This window comes from Dioscorea cayenensis, chromosome 16 (genome assembly GCF_009730915.1).
Source record: "Dioscorea cayenensis subsp. rotundata cultivar TDr96_F1 chromosome 16, TDr96_F1_v2_PseudoChromosome.rev07_lg8_w22 25.fasta, whole genome shotgun sequence".
Classification (NCBI taxonomy): Eukaryota; Viridiplantae; Streptophyta; class Magnoliopsida; order Dioscoreales; family Dioscoreaceae; genus Dioscorea; species Dioscorea cayenensis.
In genome coordinates, this window is record NC_052486.1 from 7751137 (window position 1) to 7770231 (window position 19095).

Genomic DNA, 19095 nt, shown 5'->3' on the forward strand with positions numbered 1-19095 from the left:
AAGTACCCACTTGAGGGTTTAGCTCTCCATGGAGCAAGATACAATCAATAATGAAATCGAAAGGAAAAATAAGTAATCCATAGGAAAACCCCCTCGGTATTGGTGTCGATGGTCTTGTGGAGTAGCATCTTCTTCTCCAAAGGTCCCCCTATCCGGCATAGGGCACATCTCACCGGATCGGTGCTGACAAAAGCTTCCCCAATAATCTTCTTCCAAGCAAAGCATGGTGTCGAATCCATAGGAAAACTCCAAAGACTTGCCGAAAGCCTCTCAAAACCCTAGCCGACGGCCTCTCAAAAGATGGAGAAAAGTTGGAGAGAAGGGTGGAAGATTCTCCTCAAAATCGGGATGAATCGCGACTTAAATAGGGCTAGAATGGGCATCCACAAAGCCCCTGTGAGATTCTCCACACGAGCCTGTGGAATTTCCATACGAGTGTGGGGAATTTCCATACGCCCATGTGGATTCTCTGGAAACCTGATTTTCGGGCGGTTGTGAACAATAACTACTACAGTATATTGATACAATAATTTGCTATAGTACCTGCTACAGTACTCCACCAAAACACTCCCAATTCCACACTTTTCATCGAGGCAACATAAACGTGCACACGTTTATGCCGTAGATCGCAACTTTTCTTCAGCCAAAGGGCTCATTGGTGAAGATCTTGCTATCAATGCACAAGTCGAGATACGCAAATGTGACTGCCTTCGTGCCCTCTAACTCATTGTAATGACTTGAATATATGGAGGTTGGCACACATTCACGTATCTTAGAGCCCCACTTATGTCTTCGCGTTTGTTCCTTCCAAGATTCCACCAAATAGTGCGTTCACGATCTACTTTTGGCTTCTTTTCTTAATACTTAGCTTCACAACCCTACATGCACAAAAGAACACAAATACACATATATTAGTGCTTAAACCTGATAAAAGTAATGCTCATCGTAAGGAAAGAACATTTCACATTCTTAACACACAAGCACTTATCATTGTCTAAACATGCAATCCTATTTGACCGTAAAGGTTTCCAAGAATATACAAAACCCTGATTTCTCAGGCGAAGTGTAACTGAATAAATGCGGAGCTGATACAGACATCCACACAATAGCATTAACACTCTATGAAACCTTATTGTAGACTAATGAAATATCTTATGTAGATAATCTCTCCCTAAAGAGAGATTTTCTCTAATCTGAATGCAGAGCAGAAATGTGATTTCTCCTAAAATACACTTGATGAGTGCTTGTGTGATAAGAATATGAAGTGCTCTTTCTTTATGATGAGCATTACTTTTATCGGGTTTTAACGCTAATATGTGTATATTTATGTTACTTTTATGCAGATAGGGTTTTGAGGCCGAATATTAGAAAAAGAAGCCAATGTGGATCGTAAATGCACCAATTGGAGGAAATCTTGAGAAGGGTCAAACGCGAAGACATAAGTCAGGTTCAAGTTGCAAGAATGTATGCCAACCTCCTTGTACTCAAGTTAGCACTATGATTTGGAGGGGTACAAGGGCAGTCACATTCAAGCATTCCGGCTTGTGCATGTATAGCAAGATCTCCACCAACGTGTCCGTTATTGAAGAAGCAAAGTGATTTACGACGCAAATGTGTGCCCGTTTGCGTTACCTCGATGAAAGCATGGATTTCGGAGAGTTTCGAATCTGTACTGTAGCAGTGTACTGCAGCAAAACATTGTAGCATTTCACTGTAGCAGGTACTAGGCCGGACACCGATCCGGCGAGGTGTATCCTAGGCCGGACAAAGGGACCCTTGGATGAGTAGAGGACTCTCCACAAGACCATCGTTACAACTATTAAGGGGGTTTTCTATGGATTCTTTGCTTTTACATTTGATTTCATTGATTGTAATTAGCTCCACGGAGAGCTAAACCCCCTAGTGGGTACTTGGGTATTTGTGAACCCTAGGATGTATTCGTTTCATTGAACCTCTTTATTATGCTTTCAATTAATTGATGTTTTATTTGAGTTCCAATCTTGAATGCTTGATTGTATGAATACTCCCTTAGAGTGACACTAGGGTTGAGGTTCTTGTTGGTAACCCTTGTGAGTGAGTGACACACCACGAGAGTTAGACAAAGATAGATTGGAGAGGGTTGAGAGGGTGAGTCGAGAGGTAGCGGAGCGTCCCTTTTCCCCTATGGTGTGATTTATTCTACCTCCATTTCCTCAAGTTCTTTGCGGTCATAGTAGAGTGAACGGGCTAAAAAATGACCTTCCACTGGGGCTTAGTTGCGGGTGCAACGGAGTGAAGTGTTGAAGTGAATTTAGCACATAGGGCTTAATTATGGCTAGGGACCTTTCACCTCGACCAAAGGGTTAGGTCTACATCTAGGAAGAGAATTTATCACTTGGAATCCCTAGAACTCATTGCAATTCTATACGAGTGTGAGGTTAAGAGGTTATTCAATTTCTCCTCCGGGACATGTATAGAGTTAGGCATGGTTGACCTTAGATTTGGGACCATGTATTTAAAGATCTCCACGACTCATTATTACATCAGTTCGAAAGTATAATAGACGGTTCTTGCACTTGAAACGATTGTCCTAGGCGGAACAATATGCGGGTACCCCATTTATATCAATTACCTTACCTTCTCCTTTACTTGTGCTCTCTCTCTTGTTCTTTTACTTTTGTTATTTCACATCTTGAAACACATATCACTATTCATCTTTCACTTAGTTAAGAAACAATTTAAGTGTTTTTATTCCCTACTCCATATGGATACGATACCCCTATTCACCTGGGATTTATTACTTCGACACCCGTGCACTTGCATGTTACACGCATATTCGGTCGTGTCAACACTCCACATGATTGTAAAGAGCTCAGAAATTATCATCAATCCACTCAGAAGGATTGTGGGAGACAAGGTCTCCTAGATACCCTAACCAAAGGTGTACCCACTGTCCTCTCGAATTGTGGCAAGTCTATGCTAGATGGGAATTTCTTCTTGTCACATAGCAGTACAAAGCATGATAGCTAGGGCTTTCACCTTGTTGGCACTCAGGCATTCATTCACACAATTAGACTCAAATAGCTATGATTGTAAATAAGGAATCAATTAAAGCATCAAAGATCCAACAACCAAAGTCAAGAAAAATAAACCCTAGATTTCAACTATGCCCAAGCATATACAAATTAGCTTTCCATTAATGGAGGGCAAGTATTGAAGATACAAAGAATAGAGGAAAACATGAGATCCATGAAAATCCCCTGTTCAATCCCTAAGATGAAGAGTTGCCAAAGAAGCTTCTGTGCACACCGTCAAGATGAACTCGACGGCTACGATCTTCAACTCCCTTGAATGTAGGACCAAATCCATCTCCAAATTGCTCCTAAAGTGTTGGAGATTTGGCCCTTTTCTTCCTTAACCTCGCCTCCAAGAATCACCCAAAAAGAATAGAAAGATAGAATAGAGAATGCCCTAGAAATCCTTATAAGTTCTATTTATACCCGACTGCTTACGTGTATAAGGACTAGGCTATAAAAGATCTAGAGAAGATGATCCCAAGGCTTACAGGGTGACTTACGACCGTAAGCCCTATCCGTAAGATCTTTTATTTGTGTTACCATCCAGCTTGCTGCCATAAGCATTGGACCGTAAGCTTCACTATTTAGCTTTTTGCGACCACCCTTACACGCATATGCTATGGTTATAAGGTCCTCTAAATGGTCCTTATGAGCATATTTACGGGCATAAGCCTTGCCCATAAGGTCCTCTAACTTGGATCTGGATCCCTTTTATGGGCATAGGTATGCACGCAAGGTCTTCTTTAATTGATTTACGGCTTTAAGGATGACCGTAAGCTGCTCGTAAGCCACCTTGTTAGCCTTGTCCTTAATACAATGATTCCGAGAGAGCTCCAAACTCATCGTTTTGGATCCATAATGTTTCGTTTGGCTCTCCCTCATCTTTAAACACTGCCCTAAGCTTGTTTAATACAAAATACACTATATCTAGCTTCTCAACCTTTGGTATCTTCAGACTTTGTAAAAGTAACCCCTTTTTGTTTCCTAAGCACACACGGTTCATAAAAACCAACTTCTACATTCTTCAATTCTTGATTTTTCGCCTTGAAGATCAGCATCTTCATACCCTTCTCACTCATGTGGCCAAGTCTTTGGTGCCATGGAGTTGAAGGATCACCTCTACTAATAACTACATTAGCTTCAATTAGACACTCAACACAATAAACCAACACATCATCCACATCTTCAGTTGCTGTATTAACAAACTTATCTTCCTTCTTTCTAAGAGCTGAGCGAGCCGTGCACTGATTTCTAAACCGGCCAGTCTTCTGGCAATTGTAGCATGCTATATCCTTGGGTTTTTTAGTTTGACCCTACTTCTTTGATTTTGACCTACCACACCACTGCTTATGCCCTTTTCAATTTTTCTATCTTTACTTTCTATACCTAGCAAGGAACCTGATAGCTCTCCAGAATTTCTCCTCCAAATATCCTCTCTAAGGATCAAATCCCAAGTCTTTCAAAGATCAGCATAGCAGTCCTAGATGAACTACTAATGGTTGTAAATGTTCTTGACCAAATCTTAGGCAAAGAAGATAAATATTACAACAAAGCTTGACCATCGAATTTGATATCTACCTAGACCAATCTTGACAATATTGACTTAAATTCGTTTACATGATCTGTAACACAAGCACCTTTCTTTATCTTCGTGTTAACTAGTTGGGGAATCAAGAATACCATGTTTGAAGCAGATTGCTTTTCGTACATATTAGACAACACCTTGATCAAACCGTAGGTAGTCGTCTCCTCAATGATGTTACAAGAAACGTTCTTAGCCAGTGTCAATCAAACCACACCTAGAGCCTACCAATCCAATAATTCCCAATGTTTATAACTCATATGATCTGGCTTTTGACTTAACAAAGGTTCGTGCAACTTCTTCTGATATAGGCAATCTCCGATTTGTATCTTACAAAACTTAGGGGCTGTTTGGTTACCTGCAACTAGCTGTAAGTAGCGGTGATGTAACTGGTTTTTACATGTAAAATACTGTTTGGTTTCGTGTGAAATCAGTTTTACATGTAAAAAGTGTTGCAGTTTTCTGTACTTTTGCAGTATTTCAACTTACACCAAAATTTGCTGTAAGTTGAAATGCAGCAAAACATTTGAGTTAAAATCACCATTTTTCCACTCTCCACATTATGCATTAAAAAGAAATAAAAACTTATTGGGTAATCAGTTGTTAACATAATTAAATTTTTAGTTATTTAAGTTTAATTTAGTTTAATTTTTTATTTAAAATATACAAATTTATATTTAGTTTTAATTATGAAAATATTTTTTAATATAGAATTAAAGAATGCTACATAATTTTAATTTAATAAAGTTATCATTAAATTAATTAACTAATTATTTTTTACATTAGTGTTAATAGTTGATAGTGAGAGTTAAATTAATTATTTTAAATTAGTGTAATTAATTATTTTGAATTAGTGCTTAACTATTCAAGCTTCTCATTATTATTTGGCTTAGTTATTTAAGTTTATGATTATTATTTTTAAATGTAATCAATAATTTATTAAATTAATTAATTAATTCAAAAATTAAATGAAATGAAATTAATTATTTAAGTTTAAATTAATTTTTTGAAATGTATTAAATAATTAATAATAATACTGGATAATGGGGGTAATCTCACCCCCTTCACTTACATGGTGACCATATCTTTTTACTTAAATCAAACCAAACAAATAAAAACTAAATGCATCATTTTTAGTTACAGCAAACCAAACAACAATGATGTAAATTAAAATGCAGCATTTTCACTTACACTATAATTTCACCTACATGTAATTTCAGTTACAGACAACCAAATAAACCCTTAAAGGCACTACCATTGAACTTGTCCATTTTTATTTTCCCCACTTCATCCATTTCTCCTACTCGTCTAAGAATCTATCTCTGATACTAGTTGTTGAGGATCGAACAATGAGGAGTGGATCTAAAGGAATGACCAGAAAAAAAACTATCACATACAAAGAGATGAGCGTCTTTTACGTGGTTTGGTCAAGAAGACCTAGTCCATGGACGCACTAGTATCAATTCTTCACTCATACTTAGGGTTTACAATGACAGGGATGTTTATAGAGAGAAGAGTAAAATGAGTCAACAAATTTTCATGTCAGTCTGGGACTTAAATAACATTTTTCTTTCATGATCGTTGCCCCTAAAAAACCCACCAAGGCCCGCCGAGGCGTTTATACCTTTGGACTCCCACAAGAGACGTGATCATGTATCATTAGGGCATAAACAAGACTCAACATACTCAACACAAAGTTCCTTTGGTATGGATAGTCTATGCCTACAGACTCTAACAATTGCTAAAGATAAGGGTTAAATATAATAATATTTATACCAACAAAAGCATATCCACCCGTAAATGTTTGATTTATTCAAATAGTTATAACGTTACATTGGTATAGATAGTCTATAGATATAAAATTTGATAGTCACTATAGATAAGCATCAACATATGATAATATTTATACTAATGGAAAAATATGCGTGTTAGCAAATCTCTAATTTATTTTGACAGTTATTGACACATCCCCTTGCGAGTGCGTACTGCAAATGCACGGGTTGTTGAAGTAATAAAGTACCCTGGTGAGTGGGTAGTTGTATCCACAGGGAATAGTGCTCAGAAGCACAAGTATTGCTATTTAACTATAGTGAAGATGATTCCAGAGTAGTGTGAATTATATTAATGCTAATAGAAACAAAGTAAAGAAGAAAGAGATGCAATGAAATGATTGGAGAGGCAATCGATAGAAAATGGGGCACCCGTACATTGCTCACCCAAGGAGTATTGTTTCAAGTGCAAGACCAATCACTATGTCTCCTAACTGATGTTTAATGGGTCATTGAAATCCTAAGATACACGGTCCCAAACCTAAGGTCAACCGTAACTAACCCTTACACTATGCCCGGCAGAAAGGGATACTCTCGACGCCTCACACTGTGTGGAGTTGCATGAAGATTTGGGGACTCCAAGTGATAAACCCTATTCCCTAATATAGATCTAACCCTTTGGTCCAGGCGAAAGACCCTTAGTCACTATTAAGTCTAGGATTAAGGATTACTTCAACGCTTCACTCTGTTGCTTGCACAACTAAGCCCAAGCGGAGTTCATCTCTTAGCACTTCACTCTATCATTACCGTAAAGAATTCTTGGAATATGGAGGTAGGATAAATCACATTGAAAGGGAAAGGAGGGGGGGTGTTCAACTACCTCTCGACCCTCTCCAACCTAGCTTTGTCTATCTTCATGGTGTGGCACTCATCCACAAGGATTACTAAGATAGATTCTCAACTCTAGTGTCACTCTAAGTGAAAATCAATTCATCAAGAATCAAGGTTAGAACTAAATTAAAAACATCGATTAAAGAAACATAATAAAAAGTTAATGAAACAAAATCATCCTAGGGTTTACAAGTCCAAGCACCGACTAGGGGTTTAGCTTTCCATGAAGCGAGGTACAATCAATAGTGAAATCAAATATAAAAGCACGCAATCCATAAGTAAAACCCCCTTGTAGTGCGTATCGATGGTCTTGTAAAGTAGCCGCGTATTCTCCAATGGTTCCTTTGTCAAGCCTAGGACACACCTCGCCGAATTGATGCTGACGAAAGCTCTTCCAATAACTATCTTCCAAAGGAATGTGATGTTAAAGGCCGTAGAACCACTCCCAAGACTTAGCCAAAGCCTTTCCAAACCCTAGCCGCGAGTACCTCCAAAGGTGTGGAAAAGATGGGGAAAATATGAGAAAAGGATCCCCCAAAATGTCTGAAATCACGACTTAAATAGGGCTGGAATCGGGCATCCACACGGGCATGTGGAATTTCCACACGCCCTTGTGAATTCTCAGGAATTGAATTTCTGTGAGATGTGATCAGTAACTGCTACAGTAATTTTGCTACATTAATTTCTACAGTGCTTCTCCAAAATACTCCCGAATCCACACTTTTTATCGAGGCCACATGAATGGGCACATATTCATGCGGTAGATCGCATTGTGTTTTCAATAAAATCACATTTGACGAAGATCTTGCTAGTATCGCACAAGTCGGAACACATGAGTGTGACTGCCTTTGTGCCCTTCCAATTTGTATGTTCGCTCAAGAAAAATGGAGGTTGGCACACACTCACATGTCTTTAATCACAACTTGTGTCTTCACATTTGTTTACTCCAAGACTCATGAACAAATTGCATCCACGATCTACTTTTGGTTCATTTCTTCTACTATTGTCTCCACAACCCTATATGGACAAAAGAACACAAATATACATGCATAAGCGATAAAATCTGAGAAAAGTAATGCTCAATGTAAGAAAAGAATACTTCTTATTACTAATACACAAGCAATTATCAGTTATAAAGTGTTGTTAGTATAAATAAATTATTGCCATGGAATTTAGTCGTTGTTATAGAAAAGCGTTACTATATAATAATATTTATACCAATGGAAGTATATTCATCAGTAAAGGTCAGATTTATTCTGATAGTTATAAAGATCCATTGGTATTATTTGTCCATAGCTACATAATAATTACCATTCAGAAATGTTTGTAAATGGAATTTTTTTTGCAGTATATGTTAGTAAATATCACAAAATTATATAATACCATCAGAGGATGTGGAAGCAAGAATAAAATTGTGATATTATATAATTATTTTAATGAACACTCTATTTTAATTGAAATGTCTAGAAAATTACCTCTTGATATTTGAAAACTTTTCCTTTGATGTGTCGCATTTGTCACTCCGATTGTGAGAGCTTGTGGATTTTTTCTCACTAAAGAATTGATTGATTGGATCTAGGGATAGAAAGGAGTCATATTTATAGAGCCTTCATAAAACATAATAAACATTATTCAATTATGAAGTCCTATTCAAAATATGAACGTTCATAATATGATAAACATTATCATAGAAGTTCTATTAGAAATATGAATCTTAATGTAACTAAAACCACTTTTGTCTTTAAATCCTTATAATTTTATTTAACTATTCAACTCTATTAAATTTAAATCAAAATTTAAACTTAAGACAAAAACCCTAGACAAATTTACAATTTCACTCATCCCATGAAGTAAAATTATAAATTGATAATTTTACCCCTACACTTAAAACGTGATTGATTCTTTATCACTTTAAGCGTGACTCTCTAGGTTCGTTCCGATTGGCAATGGGAGGATACCAAAAGATGTGGGCGATACCTATTCAGCCCGTGGCCCCACATCGTAACCCAATTGAACACGAATGAGTAGATTATTATGAACCTTTCCGATTATGATTACCATATGTGTATAAACACTTCATTCTTGTATCCCAACAGAGTGAGAGCCATGGTAATTATAAAACTCACTGAACTCAATCGTATGTTAATAACCATAGTAGAGTAAAATTACTAAACTACCCTTCATGTCCCAAGCGATTAATTTGACTGCCTTGGCTAAGGTCTTCTAATCTTACATACTTATAATCACATAGGATACTAACTCATTTAATTCCAAGAGATCAAATTCCTTCTTGGTGATCACTCACAAGTGCTACTTGCCCAACATAGTCGTATTTTGAGGTTAGCCATACCAAAAGGTAAACTAAGCCTAATAACTTTAGTAACAAACTAGACATCAGAAATACAATTTGATCATGACACCTCAGATCGAAGGTCCACTCATATGATCATAACCAACAATCCCAATCATTGACTGTCCAAGAGTAAAAACCATGTGATTGGATTGTTGCGAGTCATGTTCAAATGCACCAATCCCAGTGATATATTTATAACATATGCTCGCACTATTCCATAGTGTTCAACTAGCATTCTTTGTCAAAGTATATGTCATACAAATCCTTTTGAGCCTTTAACACCTAATTAAAGTTTCTTCGATTTGTGAACTATTTAAATCTATAAGTACCAAAACCCTTCTAGTGCCCCTCCTCTTTATCCCACAAAGAGTAGAAGATTTAACTTAATGCACACAGACTATGATGCTCAAAACTAATTAAAATGACATCACAAGATTTATAAGAACATAAAAATAAATACCTAATAATAATAATAATAATAATAATGTATAATACAAATGAAACGCCCTAATACAAGTATCCTTGTTGTCATTCGAGGGCACAATCCTAATAGTATATGTCTAGGCAAAAATATCGGGAATATGATAGGTTTGTATGTGCTTAACTATTAGTTGAGTTAATCACTAATCATGTAGATATGATAGGTTTTTTACACCTAACCTAAAATTTTTATATGGATGCATATTTTATATTTTTGAAATATTTATTATTATAATCTCAAGTTTGAATTAATAGAATTGTTAAATATTTATAAATTTTTTTTTAAATTTCAATTCAGCAACTGTTAATTTTGTTTGTAGTTCCGCTACTGAGTATATGTATCTAATATTCACTTTTTCTGTAGATTATCATTATTGAAGTTTGGTTATTTGGTGAATAATAGATGGTAGGTAGTTCAATGGTAGACTATATTGAACTAGATTGTCATTTAATATCAAGTTAGCATGTAATGAGTATGATTCTCTTTATTATATCTATATATATATATATTGAACAAATAAGGTTTTAAAAGACCATCATAAAATTTCAATTGACCTTGAAGTGCCTACAAGTTTGCAAGTGACCTCAATGTTCCTTCTTTTAAAAAGAGTTCAAGAAGAGGACATCATATAGTTAATGCTAAAGGAAATGATCCTGTTACCCTTTTTATATGCTTGAATTATAAAGAAATTTATTGGCAATAAGGTAGTGTTTTGTAATACAACTTTAAATACCACATTCAAAAAAATATCTTTTGTTTGGTTTGAGGGATTTTAAAACACCAAAGTAAAACCAATTACTCCCACGGATGTATTTGGACTTACGTCCGAATTGGGTGTAAGTCGAAATCCCTGGAGTTGAAAATCCTTCACAGATTCTTATATATGTGTATATATGCATATGCATGTACATACGAATGTATATGCATACATATACATATACATATACTCATACATACATATATACATATAGATACACATATACATATGCATATACTTATATGTACATAGAAATATGTACATGTACATATACACATACACACATGCTAATATACACATATACACACATACATATATTTATACAAATATATATACATATATACATGTATACATACACATACACATATGCATATATATACACATACATATGCTTACACACACACACACACACACAGATATATATTTATATAAACATATATAGGAATAGTGTTTACATATATTTACATACATATACATATATACACTTCTACATATATACTTATATACATATGCATATATGCATATACACACACATACATATACTTATACAGTTATATATATACTCATATATATGTACACATATACATATAATTATACATATGTGTTTTCCAATTCAAGATTTACAAATCCTTCCAAACATACATAAAATCTTATAATACAGTACTTCCAAATACATCCAACCAAACACAAGATTTGACTGCACTGTTTTTTAAAAACTAAGTATTTCTAATTACATTGTAACTGAAAATCCACTACATTTACAATTAAATCCAACCAAACTCCACTTAAATGAAGTTTCTTTTAACATATAAATTATATTTATTCATAACTTGTTCATACTCATTCCTTTTTATTTGGTTGAGAATGACTAACTAGTTAATGCAATCAATCCTTGTTAGACCCATTAGATCATATAGTAGATGATAAATGCTTGAAAATGTTTATTTTATATATTATTTGTACCGCATTTAGCATAAGATTTTTCATGTTTAGCACCATACTAGTACAACAGTTCATTCTTTTGTTCATCATGGGCTTTTTATTTCATTTTAGGACTAAAGAAGCAAATATGAAGGTGTTTCAAAGCAAAACAAATCAACATGCTAAACCAGAGCACCATCACGACTCACAATGGCCATGGTGACATCTTACCAGAGCCGTTGTCCACTTCTATCAAGCCCGTAATTAAGCCGTGTCAGTGTGAAATCATAGAGAACAACACAAAAGTCATAACGGCCTCCACAACGGATGTTGTGAATCATAACGACCATAGCCTATCCACATAACACAAAGGAAGACTGTGCCAGAACATGACTTGTGGCCCAAGTAACATAACTTACTCACCGCGGCCTTCACTGCGGGCGTGGTGAGGTTGTGGCAGACTTGGGATACAAATACCCCTAGGTTTTACAAGCAAAGTGGGATTTTTTTTTTTGCCGAATTGAGTAGAGGCCGCCGGATTTCTGGAGTCCTTTGCGGCTGGAGATGACTTTCATCAAGGTTTTAGCAGATTCTGACAAGTTTCTCAAGAGGAAGTTAATGAGCATCCAAAAGTGGATGACGTGCGAAGAGATTCAGCCCCATCTTGACAATTTGGGATCCTCTCGACCTCAACTATCAGAGATCTATTGAAGGGAGTTAGTTTAGGAATTCTTTATTATTTGTATCTTGGATCTTGCATTATTAAAATCTTTATTCTTGATCCATAGGACCTCAATTTTAGGGGAATTGTATGTTTAGGTGCCTTGACTATTCCTTCCAAACCTTTAATGATAATTTAATTAATCTTTCTAGTTAATTGTGATTTAATGCATGATTGTTTTAATGTTATTTTATTGATGTTGTAAAGAAGAGATTTACACACATTAGAACACACATGCTTTGTTAGATCTATGCATGCACTAAGAGATTAGGTATTGCTATATTTCTGGATTAGGGTTTGATTTAGCCCTTTTAGGTGAGTTCTTGATCTTAAGGCAAACATAGGAGGCTATGGTAGAAGAGATTTTATCTTAAGTTTCTAGTGCTTCAGACTTGGTTGGCAGGAGATCAGGACAAGGAGGCCTCTAAATTCCCCTAGTTCAGCATTAAAGCATTGATAGGGACACAAGTATATGTGTAGATCACCTAATAATAGTGTACATAAAGCAGAGTACCGGTCCACAGGGAAGAGAGTGAGTAATGATACCCCCTTGCTTATCCACAAGTGCAATGGTTGTATGAAGTAGTAAAGTGTACCGAATGGGATCAGGTAGTCGAATCCACAGTGACTGGAATAGCTCTCGATACTTGTTTGTTTCCTAATATCTAGCCAGTTCAAAGATTATAGATGATGCAATTAACACTACTAAAGAATAAAATAAGAAAAGAGAAGAGAAGAGTCAGGGTTTGGGTTAAGAAGATAGCGATGAAAAGGACAGTACCCTAGATTAATCCCCTTGACAAATGCAATGACTAGGTAATAATTCAAGAGCTTACTCTTAGATTGCTGTAAATACCTGTGGAGGGTTTGGAAATGTACATCCCCACTTGGTTGTGATCCCCCAAGTGCACGAGTCTTCGAGTAATACCTCTCGCGCAAGCACGAGAGGGTCGTATTCCCTGGGGCCCGAGAAGCTACTCTTACTTCCTCTTTGCATGTTGTTTTACCTACAACTTTGAGTGGTGCAATGAAATTACAAAGTAACAAATAAAACTCTACTAGAATGTCTACGGCAAAGGTAAATTACGGGTGATAATCAAGGATGGAAAGTGGTTACGGATGAGGTTTCCCATCGGGGCTACTAAAGTGCGAAGGATGCTACAACTATCATGCAAATGGTAGTTTGGACCGAGAAAATCCAAAGTTAGGTCAACCCGATAATCATGGCAATGAACCCCTAATCCGGTAGGAGTATTGATAGGAATTTCTTCTGACCGAATCCTCCTACGATTGCAATGAGGGTGATGGATTTCTCAATTTAGTGTCAGAACACAAACTAGGAACAACCCTAAAGTTGGAGGGGTACAAAATACCCGATGGTCATGACATATTCGTACATGTATCCCTTCCAAGCTTGGTGTGTCTAATACAAGGGAGATGGTCACACCTCATCAAACCCTTTTCAGGACAATAGAGTGAACCTCATCTTGTGGTCTTCATTTATAAATCGTGGCTCATCAACAGGAGGTGGATGCTTCCTTGTTGCTCATTTTGAGGCTACTTTCTTGACCCGCATACCTACAAGACAAAGGGTGCATCATCAAACCAAGATAAAAGGGAGTAATACACAATGGAATGAAGAAATTGTGAAAAATGGCTAGTGCTACAGTAAAACCGATTGATTTTGGCAAGAGTTATCATTGTGAAAGTGGCCTAGAAAATTTACAAACATCTGGAATCATTCCACCAATGGTTTAGCAAGCAAAGAGATATAAAAACCCAAAGATTCCACCCACAAACAACCAAGAAAACCCATGAGAATAGAGTGAAGGAACACAAACCTTGCCCTAGAGGAGAAATGTGAAGAAGAAGAAGAAATAGTGTGAGAGAGAGAAGGGTGGTGGCCCTTTAAAGGCCATCACCTGTGCCTTACGGGCAAGCTTGCGGGTGCAAGCTTGCCTGTGAGGCCCTACTAGTTTGCTTACAGGCAAGCTTGCGCCTGTAAGATTGCCCACGAGTGTTCACTGACATGCTCACCGGAAAGCTTGCCCATGAATCCTCACTGACTTGCATACGGGCTTCTACACGATCAATAAATGGGCATTTTCTAGTTTTCTTCAAGTTTTCCTCCTAACGACCACAAAAATGATCAAAACAAAGCTGATTTCAACGTACAAACAATTAAGAAATAATCTTTAATGCACCAAGACAAAGAATAACTCAAAGGCTCACAACATGCATGCAATAACATGAGTAAAAGAGTTAAGAAAAATGATGGAAAACACTATTACAATACAATCATAACAAAAGAACACTTACTAAAAAACACACAAGGAGTATGGAAACAAGAATGCAATGAGTTTAGAAGCTTGGGTTGCCTCCCAAGAAACACTTGTTTAACGTCATTAGCTCGACGAACTTTCTCTTACCTTCATGGTGCGATGAATGGGGGAGAGTTACCTCTAACTTTTGGTGTGTTGCCACACGGGAAGTTCATCGAGAGACATGAAAAAATTTGAAACTTACCTTGGCCCTCGAAGTATAAACAATCTATCTCTCGAGGTGGCAACTTAGTGATGTTCATGCTCTTCTTTAATTTTTCATTTGTTTTCCTCCACATTTTCTTCAAAGTTTTCTTTTTCTTGCCATGAGATGGTAAATCATTTTCTACTTGGTTCACTTGTTGTTTCGGTTGAAGAGTAGAGGTTTATTCTTCAACTTCCTTGACTTCTATCTTATCCAAATACTCATCCAAAAGGTTTAATGCCAAGACCTCCTGCACACAATCAGAAATAATCAAGTCAGTCTCATCGGTGAAATACAACATGTCATCATGGTCTAGTGTGTGCTTCATAACATCTGGAAGAGTGAAGACCACTTGTTCTTGCCCTACTCTCAACATCATCTTTCCTCCCTTTGCATCAATCAAAACACTTGAAGTATTGAGGAATAGATGCCTGAGGATCAAAGGGACTTCGACATCGTCATCCACATCAAGGATCATGAAGTCCACCAGAATAATGACTTTATTAACTTTCATGAGCACATTCTCAACCACTCCTAGGGGTTTTCTCACTGAATGATTTGCTAGATGTAGGGTCATCCTTATAGGCCTCAGATCCTCTAACCCTAGCTTTAGGAACAAATTATAGGGCATCACATTTATACTAGCCCCTGAATCTTCCAGAACGTTCTCTTATATTCCTTCCCAAATCACACAAGGAATGATAAAACTGTTGGGATTAGTCAATTTTTTCTGTAATTTTTTATGAATCACTGCCGACCAATTTCTGGAAAGATTCATTGTTTCCAAGTCTTCTAATTTCCTCTTGTTGGTGAGGAGATATTTCATGAACTTTAAATACTTGGGCATTTATGAAAGGGCTTCGACAAGGGGAATGGTTATGTGAAGTTTCTTGAAGATGTTAAGGACTTCTTGAATTGAGTGATAAGTGCTTGTGTATAAGTAATACGAAGTATTTTTTTCTTCCATTGAGCATCATTTTTATCAGATTTTATCTCTTATTCGTGTGTATTTGTGTTCTTTTGTGCATGTAAGGTTGTGGAGACAAAGTTGGATGAAAGAAAGCAAAAGTAGATCGTGGACATGATTGCGATGAAGTTCTTGAACTGAACAAAGATGAAGACACAAGTTGTGCTCAAAGTCATGAGGATGTGTGCCAACCTCCATTATTCTCAAGAAAATACACAAAATGGAGGGGTAGAAAGGCAGTCACACTCATTTGTTCCGACTCATGCAAAATTAGAAAGAGCTCCGTCAATGTGGTTTCATTGAAGACACGACGTGATCTACCGCATGGATGTGTGCCCATTCATGTGGTCTTGATGAAAAGAGTCGATTCGGGAGCATTTTGGTGAAGTATTGTTGCAGTTTACTGTAGTAAAACTACTGTAGTAGCTACTGTTCATAGCTCACAGAAAACTAATTTTTGGAAATCCACATGACCGTGTGGAAATTCCGCTCACCGGTGTGGATGCCTGATTCTGGCCCCTATAAATACTGCTTTTTGAGGAGTCTTGAAGAATCCTTTTCTCTTCTTTTGCCCATCTTTGGAGGCATTCGTGGCTAGGGTTTGGGGAGGCTTTGTGTAGGTTTTTGGAGTGGTTTCTATGGCTTTTGACATCACGTTCCTTTCAAAGAAAGTTATTGGGGAGCTTTCATCGTCATCGATTCAGCGAAGTGTGCCCTATGCTTGATAAGGGAAGCTTTGGAGAAGACGAGGTGGTTCCACAAGACCATCGATACGTACTACAAGGTGGTTTTATCTATTGATTGCTTGCATTTACTTTCGATTTAATTATTGATTTTGTATAGCTACATGGAGAGCTAAACTCCTAGTGAATGCTTGGACTTGTAAGCCCTAGGATGTTTTTGTTTCATTGACTTTTATTATGCTTCTTTACTTGATGTTTTAATTGAGATTCAACCTTGAATGCTTGTTGTGTTGATTTTCCCTTAAAGTGACACTAGGGTTGAGAATCCCTCTTGGTAATCCTTGTGGATGAGTGACACTCCATTAGGATTAGACAAAGCAATGTTGAAGAGGGGCAAGAGGGTGAGTTGAGAGGTAGCGGAACGCTCCCTTTCCCTTCTGACATGATTTATCCTACCTCCACATTCCAAGAGTTCTTTGCGGTCATGATAGAGTGAAGTGCTAAGAGACAAACTCCACTGGGGCTTAGTTGCGCAAGCAATAGAGTGAAGTATTGAAGTAATCCTTAGTACTAGGGCTTAAGTGTGACTAGGGGTTTTTTATCTGGACCAAAGGGTTAGATGTATATTAGGGAATAGGGTTTATCACTTGGAATCCCTAGAGCTTTAAGCAACTCTACACAGTGTGAGGCATCGAGAGCATCCCTTTCCAAGGGGGCATAGTGTAGGGTTAGTCTCGGTTGACCTTAGGTTTGGGACAGTGTGTCTTTGGATGTCCATAATTCATTAAACTTCAGTTAGGAGGCATAATAATTAGTCTTGCACTTGAACTAATAGTCCTAGGGTGAGTTTCCTTACTCCTATTGAGTTTTCTTTCTCTTTTCTTTATTTCATTTTGATATTGTTCACTCAAATCACAAATTGTTTCACTTGATAGCTAAATAGCATCACTACTTGCTTCCTAATAACTATTCCCTATGGATACGACTACTTACTCACCGTGATACTTTATTACTTTGACAACCCATGCACTTGCAGTACACAAACGCAAGGGGTGTGTCATTAAACATCTTCTTTATCTTGCTTAAGCCTTGTCGGGTATGGCACTGAAGGCTTGTTTTTAGGGGCCTTTGAAACTAGAGGTTGGAGACATGTTTCATCTTGCTTTGCCCCACTCTTTTCACTCACATTTTTAGTTGGGCTTGGGTCTTCCTGAATGGCTACCCTCTCATTTAAAGCACTTAGGCTCTCCTTAACCCTCGTCTTCAATTGCTTCTGGCTCCCCAGTGTAATGGTTTCCAAGTGTTCCTGCGGATTGTTTTTAGTGTTGCTTGGTAAGCTACCTGGGGAACGTTAAGAAGTTTCTTTAGCAAGCTATCCAACTTGGGGTTCAAGTGATTGAGTGGAACCTTGGACATTTCTTAACACTATGCCAAACTCATCATGAATTTGGCTAGAATGTCTTTAGTGGTGTACATTCTTTCTTGTTATGGAAGAGCTTGATACTGATTTCCTTGAGGTGGTGGAGGCATTTGTTGTGGTTGGACTTATTTCAAGAAAGATTTGGGTGGTTCTTCCATCCCGGGTTATAGGTGTTGCCATAAGGATTTCCCGGTCCTCTTGGTCCTCCACTGACATAGTCTACTGTCTCAACTAGTGTCAGAGAAGTAACAAGAATGGACCATTGCATTGTTGCGTGCCCGGCACCTCATGTCTAACATGACATAACTGCTCCAGAATTCGGGCTTGAACCCATCACGAAGTGATCAAGTCTTTTTGCCAATGCATCAAACTTTGTAGCAAGAGTGGTGTTATCATTCACTTCATAAATACCCGCCGCCCTTGGCACCTTCTGTCATGTGCTCCAATGACACTCATTATTTTCCATGTCTTCAATGAGTTTTTCGGCATCTTTGGGGTATTTATTGCTTAAGGAACCTCCTACCACGGTATGATTAAACTGTCGAGTTTGGTAATTTAGACCATTGTATAGCATTTGTACTCTCATCCATGAAGAGAAACCATGGTGCGGACATTTGGTTAAAAGGTCTTTGAACCTCTCATGGGCCTCAAAGAGTGTTTCTAAATCACCTTGTTTGAAAGAAGAAATTTCTTGTCTTAACCTGGTTGCCTCGATTGGCGGGAAATACCTAGCAAGGAACTTCTCACCATATCTTTCCATGCGGTGATAGATCCAGGAGCTAAAGAAGTAAGCCATCTATATGCAGCTTCTTTCAAACTGAATGGAAACAACCTCAATCTAATGGCATCATCTGAGATTATGTTAATTTTGAAGTTGGAGCAAATTTGAAGAAAGCGAGATAGGTGAGCATGGGGATCTTCATCGGTCAGATCATCAAATTACATTGAATTCCGTACCATCCTAATTG

At 37.3% G+C, this 19095-nt stretch overlaps 1 protein-coding gene and 1 non-coding gene across 2 annotated transcripts; one reads left to right on the forward strand and one right to left on the reverse strand.

Annotated features, from left to right (window-relative positions):
* Positions 1–15238: 15238 nt before the first annotated feature.
* LOC120278482 lies at positions 15239–15634 on the reverse strand. Its single transcript, XM_039285274.1, has one exon. The coding sequence runs from the start codon at positions 15632–15634 to the stop codon at positions 15239–15241; it is 396 nt and encodes a 131-aa protein (XP_039141208.1).
* Positions 15635–18723: 3089 nt separating this feature from the next.
* On the forward strand, positions 18724–18830 carry LOC120279757. Its single transcript, XR_005542060.1, has one exon. It is a non-coding gene; the product is annotated as a small nucleolar RNA R71 (small nucleolar RNA).
* Positions 18831–19095: the final 265 nt, after the last annotated feature.

Bases quoted from the DNA above. Each gene is read 5' to 3' on its own strand.
- LOC120278482 (XM_039285274.1), bottom strand. From the start codon at position 15,634: ATGACCCTACATCTAGCAAATCATTCAGTGAGAAAACCCCTAGGAGTG.